General features: G+C 27.6%; 1 protein-coding gene across 1 annotated transcript; it reads left to right on the forward strand.

Moving 5' to 3' along the window:
* Positions 1 to 2377: 2377 nt before the first annotated feature.
* LOC145098667 (heat shock cognate 70 kDa protein-like) lies at positions 2378 to 7528 on the forward strand. Its single transcript, XM_079036284.1, has 4 exons — positions 2378 to 2401; positions 2714 to 2756; positions 5367 to 5595; positions 5692 to 7528. Exons 3-4 carry the CDS (start codon positions 5385 to 5387, stop codon positions 7329 to 7331), a joined length of 1851 nt encoding a protein of 616 aa, XP_078892410.1. The 5' UTR covers positions 2378 to 2401; positions 2714 to 2756; positions 5367 to 5384; the 3' UTR covers positions 7332 to 7528.
* Positions 7529 to 8341: the final 813 nt, after the last annotated feature.

Raw genomic sequence — 8341 nt, forward strand, 5'->3', positions numbered from 1 at the left:
TATGATTTTCTAATTTTAGGATATAGTGGGATGAGTAGACGATTTTACAGAGGCAATCAATAGTTAGGGTTGGATCCGTAGCAGTCTATTTGTAGGTAGCCGATAAATCCTTAAGCATTTCAAATTCATGAGGATAATCCTTATATCAGTTAACACATGCCATATATCCCTAGCAAGGTATATGCCAAAACCATTCACATTTTCTTTCTAGAGGCTTCTGGAATATTCCAGTAAATCTCTATGATTTAATTAATATTTAAGCTTTTTAATTAATTAATTTTTTTAATAATTGTAAAATAATTTTCAATAAATATATTAAACATTTACTAGATTAATAACTTATTTTTCTCTATTTTTCTACCCAAAAGTCACTAATATAATTTAAAATATTACCAAAAAATTTAAGACCTTTGACATTATTTCTAATGATTATCTCTTATAATCATACCCTTTCGTTTAGGGGTGTGATAAAAACCAAAACTGAATAACCAAACCAAACGAAATGGTGTTTTGTTTATTTGGTTTGGGTTATTTCATTTTTGGTTTATTTGGTTTGATTAATCGAATTAGGATGACTTATTTGGCTTGATTTTGGTTAAATTTCATTGCTTTGGTTAAACCAAAAAATCGAAGGAACGGTTTTATATATATATATATATATATATATATATATATATATATATATATATATATATATAAGGCTAGGTTATAATGTGGATGGACAATTATTGTGCAGACGTGTGGACAACGGTATTATATGAGAATTAGTAAGAGAATAAGTTGTTTAATAATGCGAATACGTTCAACCTTACAAAAATATCTTTATTTTTATGCATTTTCACTAATTCTTGTTTACTTTTGTTCTCACACACCGTTTTTCACTCATTTTCATTCTGACACAATACTACTTAATAAACATTCTAACAATATTCTGATAGAATGAGAATAATAATAAAAAATGTATAATAAATTTATAAACGATTTAATTAGTAACAATGTGTGTTAATGATAATAGTTATATAATATTGAACGTATTAATAATATCAAAAAACATATATTTTTTTTGTCATTCTCACAGAATAGCAGTATCTACACGTAGACACAATAGATGTCAACCTACATTTGAACCTAACTATATATATATATATATATATATATATATATATATATATATATATATATATATATATATATATATATATTAAATTAATAGATTAGGTACTAGTTTATAACTCAGTTAACCATTATAAACTTATAGTTGTTTTATATGTTTTACTAAAAAGTGAAAAAAAAAAATTAACAAAATCCCAATTAAAATTTTATGAATCTATCTCTACAACTTATGATTCTATATTTGCTATTCGAGAGAACAATATGTTATATATTATTGTACTTCATTTATTTATTTGGTAATAGCTTAGTAAGTTGTTTTTCTTTCGGTTTAGTATTTTTTTACGTGCGGAATTTTATTCGGTTTAAATGGTTAACCGAACAAAATAAAACGAAACCGATTCAACCGAACGTTACTTCGTTTTGTAATCGTTAGATTTAAAATTTTAAAAATAAAATGGAACGGACTTAACCGAAAACCGAAGACCGCACCAAATAACACCCCCTACTTTTGTTTCTTCACCTAGCCACTTGCAAATTTAAGTTTTATTTAATATATTTTTTGTCGGTTAAAAAAATTAAATAACTAAGTTTTATTGCTTACACAATAAAAAAAGACTATGGTTTTTAAACTTGATTAAGTTAGACCCACAAATGACTCGTTATAAAATTAAATAATCTCCACCAATAAATCAATCCTGCAAGAGTTTTGTAACAATAATCGTGTGAGATATTCTTCTTTCGAAAAGAAAAATATATGATCAATCAAGTGAGTATTAGAATAAATTTATTTTGTAGCAGGTATGCAGTATTTATATAAAATACATTTGTTATATTAAATAAAAGGATTTTCTAATATGTGTCTAAGGACACGTATAAGAAGTATTAATTATGACAAATATTATTACAATTAACTTCGAAATACATTTATTATAAATAATTATTGATGCATTTCATTTTTAATTATATCAATATTTTTTATAATTAATATTATTTTATATATTTAATTATGGTAATATTTCACATTAATTTTGTAATTGGTATCATTTGTTATATTATATCAATTATATTAGACTCAGTCGCATGTTCTAGCCTTATCAAGTGGGTATAACAAACCATGGATGGTATTTTCCACCAAGTATTTTAATGCTCTCAAATATTATAAGACGACTTCAAATCTTCAAAATTTTGGAGTAATCCAATACGGCAATAAAATAATTTGTAATTGGTATGTGTATATATATATATGAGGGGATGGGGAGGAGTAGATGCATACATTCATACATAAAAGGTAAAGATTATACTCTTCTCTTATTGATATTCTATTGATATTCTTTCATGATGGTTTTATTTTGTGGTATTAACTAGAAAAGAAAATTTAGCATTTCTTATATATCAATTAGCTTATTTTGTGGTAAAGATTATACATCATTAATACTTTGACGTTAATTAGCTTAATAAAATTTCTAGAGTTTATTTGCCTCATATGATATTATAAATGTATCAATTGAATCATTTACATGCTTTATTTGTATGTATCGTAGATGAATTTTGATTTTGTGAATTAACCTCATACATGCTCGGATTTGTCATCAATATGCAGAAAAATAGAAGATACACACGAACAAGAGCTCACATAATAATCGGTTAGTCTTCAACTTGAATAGTAGTATAGTTTTATGCTCTCTCTCTCTCTCTCTCTCTCTCTCTCTCTCTCTCTCTCTCTCTCTCTCTCTCTCTATATATATATATATATATATATATATATATATATATATATATATATATATAGTAGTTTATAACCTGTGGAAACCACAGTTACAAAATTAATTAAATTATTTTAAATAAGTTATTAATTAAAAGATATTTTTTTTAGTTATATAAAATTATAATCGTTAATTTAAATAAATATAGAAATATTATATCATGTATAATTTATATCAATTTTATTTTAATTTTATTCTAATGTTATAAATTTACTTTAATTAGAGTGAGAAATTTAAAATTTGAAATTTGAAATGGAGAATTAATAGATTGAAAAAGTGGTATGCATTAATTATAAGGCCTAATATGATGACATATGACAAAAGATGAATAAAATATGTTTTAATTATGAGACCTAATAGGATAACACATGTCAAAAAAAGATTAAAACTATTTTTTTATTAGAATAAGGATATATATATATATATATATAAGGTAGAGTTCATGTGAGAACAAAAGACATTGAGAAATAATAGATACATTTCTTATATATTTCAGATGCAAAAGATTAAAAATACAAATTTTAAAAAGTATATAAAATTTTCCGTAATTTTTATTTCCAAAAAAATATATGACATGCAAATATTCTAGTAGAATATTGCATTCGTGTTAGAATTATATTTTCGGATAAGAATATGAATAATATATTTTTTAAGCAATATTGTATTACACATATAAACTGTGATCTTATTAGTTTTGTTATTTTTTTATACTTTTGAGAAGAAAAATGAAATAGAAAGTAACGAGAAGAATTAAAAAAAGGAGATTTTTTCAATTTTTTTAAAAATGAACACTTGAATATGTTCCAATAAACATGTCCATTTGTCTAGAAAACTATTTTCGCCTTTTATTTATATATATATATATATATATATATATATATATATATATATATATATATATATATATATATATATATATATATATATAAAGGCTATATTATTGTGATCAAACTATCTATTATATGATTGTATAATTAATTGTAGACCAATAATTTTAGTTATTTTATAAAAGTAATTAATACATATTAAATATTGAAGATATATAATGAGTATTAATTGTATCTTCAACATTTAATAGGTATTAATTACTTTATTTTAATATTATTTTACTAATTAAAATTATGTCCATAATCAATCTTAAATGCATATATATATATATATATATATATATATATATATATATATATATATATATATATATATATATATATATATATATATAGAGGAGGGGGGGGGGGATTTATGATTAAATATTAACTACAAAAATATTTTTTAAAGTATAATCACTTCTTGTCTTTTAGATTATAGGTGCATGTTATTACCATGAAATAATACTTATATGTACACTTAATTCAAGGAAAATTCGAAAGCATGGTTAGTAAATATATATTGAATTTTAGGATTATAACCATGAGAATAATACTTTGGAATTGTATTTCAATTTTTCATATATAATCATAGAAAATAAGTATTTAAGGATATACAATATTCTATATGACCTTTAAGGGTTTAAGGATATAATTCATAGTAAATTAGTATAACATTCTTTTAGAATTTAATGGCCTTTATTACATGAACTTAAAGTTGGAGGAAAAGAATAACATATTCTAAAAAAACCTAAAATTATGACATGGATTTGTGAATCACATTAGTTGACAAGTAGACATGGACAAATCACTTCTACTATATTTTAATCTTGTTAGCAATCAAAATATTCAAAGAACAACATTCTTTGAAATGTAAATTCTATGAAAATAAATTTTAGAGTGTAAACTAATCATATTATTTAAAAAAGTACATCAATTACAATTTGTATTATAAATGCAAATAAATACAATTTACAACTCTCGAAGAATTCCAACATTTATGAAGAGTGCTTGACTAAAAATCCGTATTTAAGCGTGCAGAATTCATATATTCTTCAAGAATTAGAGTATTGAAAAAAATCAATCATTAGTGAAGGACTCAAAGATTAAAATAAATTTTAAGATTTTAACACCACAATATTTTTGCACAAGGAAGAATTCTTGATGAATTCAAGCATTTTTTTTAATGCTTGAAGAATTCAAGCCATGTGCATGAATAATTGAAGGGAAGTTGATGATATTGAACTTGAACAAACGCATCATTATTTTTACACATTAATTTTGGTTGACACTAGTAAATGTCAAATTCAGTGTGTAATTTGTGGGTTTTTCTCTTACAAAAGTTTGAGGGCTTTCATAAATTTTAAATTAAAAAAAAAAAAAATTGTTTAATAAAACATTGCATGTATATTGTTAAATTAAATTACATTTATTCGAGAATGTAACTTAAGTAACTTCTACAAATAAAAAATAAAAAATTTAAGAACCATCCATATATTTTGTGAAAATATTCTTTGTTTACTGTTCTCGTTGAATGGTAGTTATTATGCACAAGTGCATATGGTTTTGAAAAGTTAACTGAGCATAATCATCAAAATGAATAGTCATTATGTTTCAAATGCAGGTTTTATCCGAAGCAACCATGGATAAAAAAGTTGGTGTGGCTATTGGTATTGACCTTGGAACAACATATTCTTGTGTGGGTGTATGGAAGAATGACCAAGTTGAGATCATATCCAATGATCAAGGAAATAGGACAATGCCATCTTGTGTTGCTTTCACGGATTTCGGGCGTCTAATTGGTGAAGGTGCAAAGAACCAGATTGCTATGAACCCCACCAACACCATTTATGGTTTGTATTTAATTAATTTGCTCCTTTGTTTTAAGCTCTTGGAATTCATAAAATTGTTAACAGTCATTAATTAATATAAATTTGTTGGATTTTCAGATGCAAAAAGAATGATTGGAAGGAGATTCAATGATACCAAACTTCAGGAGGACATCAAGTTATGGCCTTTCAAGGTCATAAATGGTACTCGCGACATTCCGAAGATTGTAGTTTCATTCAATGGTGAAGTGAAGGAGTTTTCTGCAGAGGAGATTTCATCCATGGTTCTTATTAAATTGAAAGAAGCTGCAGAGAAGTTCCTTGGTAAAACTGTACATGATGCAGTCATCACGGTACCAGCTTATTTTGATGATTCCCAACGCCAAGCAACAAAGGATGCTGGTCATGTTGCTGGACTTAATGTTCTACAGATAATCAACGAGCCAACCGCAGCAGCAATCGCATATGGATTAGATATGAGAAATGACATAGCTCGTCAGATAAATGTGCTTGTCTTTGATTTGGGTGGTGGTACCTTCGATGTCTCTCTTGTCACCATTGATAATAAGGGTACGATAACAGTTAAGGCTGTTGCTGGTGACACTCACTTAGGTGGTCAGGACTTTGATAATACAATGGTTGACTTTTTTGTGGAACAATTTAAGAGAAAGCATAGGAGAGACATGAGTGAGAATAAAAAAGCACTATCTCAGTTGAGGGTAGCTTGTGAAAAAGCGAAAAGAGTTCTTTCTTCAATTATTGATACTACTATCGATATCGACAACTTGCATGATGGTATTGATTTTTCTATGAGAATATCTCGTGCAAAGTTTGAAATGCTTAATGAAGACTTCTTTAGTAAGTGTATAGAGATGGTGGAGAAGTGTTTGGGTGATGCAGAAATGAAAAAAAATGACATAGATGATGTAGTATTAGTTGGTGGGTCTACCAGGATACCCAAGGTACAACAATTGTTGAAAGACTTCTTCCAAGGAAAAGAGCTTTCTAAGAAAATTCATGTTGATGAGGCAGTTGCACATGGTGCAACAGCTCTTGCTGGAAAATTAACTGTTTGTTTTAGGGGAAATGATAAGAACTTAGTGTTAAGAGATGTTGTGCCTCTGTCACTTGGTACAGATCTGTATGATGGCTCATTATCTATTTTAATTAAAAGAAATTCCCCAATACCAGTTAGGAATGAAGAAACTTATGAGACTGTTATGGATGACCAAAAGATTATAGATTGCAATGTCTATCAGGGTGAGAGAAGTAGGGCTCAAGAGAATAATTGGCTAGGAAAATTCCAAGTTGAAGTTCCATCTGCGCCAAAGGGTGAGTCAAAGGTAAGAGTGGTCTTTGCCGTTGACGCTAACGGTATTTTAAATTGCTCAGGAGTAGAATTAACAACTGGCCGAAAAAGAGAGCTTATAATCACCAATGACAAGCAGAGGCTTACAACACAAGATATCAAAAAAATGCTTGATGATGCTATTAAATACAAATTACAAGACGAGGAGTACAAGAAGAAGGCTTTTATACGTAATGCATTGGAGGCCTACATTTACGATGTGAAAAGAAAAATCAAGAAAATAGAAAACTATACTAAGATGCTTCATAAGAAAGAATTGGAAATGATGGAAATCGCTATAGAAAAAGCAAATGAAATTCTTAATGAAGGCCAACTTGATTTGGATGGGTATGAAAATGAGCTAGATCATTTGAAAATGGTATGTCCGCCATTCATTTCCAAACATATTTAAACAACATTTTCTTACTCATGATGGAGAATTGGTTTGAGTGTCATCTACTATAAAGTATGTGCTATTGTTTGTACTTTTCAATAATAATTTACATTTGAGTGTTTTATTGATTTTGTATGCGAGTGAAGAATCAATTGATTTCAATAATATTTCTACTATGTACTATCAATAAATATATTTCTCCTTTCAAGTGTGTACGACATTTGTGACAACCCGAAATTTCTATTCTGTACAAACAATATCAAGTCAATAGAATTCAGAATAGTTGCAGTAAATTTTCAAACTTTTTAGAATAAGTTTGAGTATTTTAGGATTTACACTTAAAGAGATATCAGGAGAGAGGATGCATTAGGTGTGACAACCCGAAATTTACTCCATCGTTGTAACCCACTTTCCGCTAATAAAATAATTTTTATTATGATTATTTCAATAAATTTTTGGGGTTAAACAAATAAAATAATGTTTCACTTTATATTCATATTTATTGAAATAAATAAAACACGTGTAATATCTTTAAATTTTGTTTGGGAAAAATTTAGTTTACAACGTAAGCCGGGTTACGACCGTTTAATCGAGTAAAACCTTAAACCTCGTTTAACATAAGGGTCGGGTAGTTGTATTCCGGGTACAACACTCAAGCCCTATATAAGGGTGAGTGGACCTTCCTTTGGACCTTTTACCACCCTAGATACTCTCTCTCTCTACTCTCTCTCCTCAAGGCCGATTTCCTCCAAAAACCGCAAGTTTCCACTCCAAATCGTAAGTTCTCTCATCCTAGCTTGTTCTAAAAATCATTGCATGTTGACATGGCTTGAAAATCATCCATGAAGGCCAAAGATAAGGAGTTTACGGCCTAAGAACACTCTTAGGCCGTAAACCCCTAAAAGTGAGCCAAATATGGCCCAAATCTCCTCCTTAGGCTTTGAAATTAGCTTAGAACTTAGCCTTAAAGTATTTTAGACATTAAACACCAGTTTTAGGGGCTTGAATGAGGGTTTACGGCCCAAGAA

The sequence above is a fragment of the Lactuca serriola genome, chromosome 1 (genome assembly GCF_051521515.1).
Source record: "Lactuca serriola cultivar US96UC23 chromosome 1, Lser_US96UC23_V15, whole genome shotgun sequence".
Classification (NCBI taxonomy): Eukaryota; Viridiplantae; Streptophyta; class Magnoliopsida; order Asterales; family Asteraceae; genus Lactuca; species Lactuca serriola.

Excerpts from the sequence above, each read along its gene's own strand:
- LOC145098667 (XM_079036284.1), top strand. The coding sequence starts at position 5,385 with ATGGATAAAAAAGTTGGTGTGGCTATTGGTATTGACCTTGGAACAACA. Across the intron at positions 5,596-5,691 it reads CCCCACCAACACCATTTATG|ATGCAAAAAGAATGATTGGA; the intron begins GTTTGTATTTAA and ends TTGGATTTTCAG.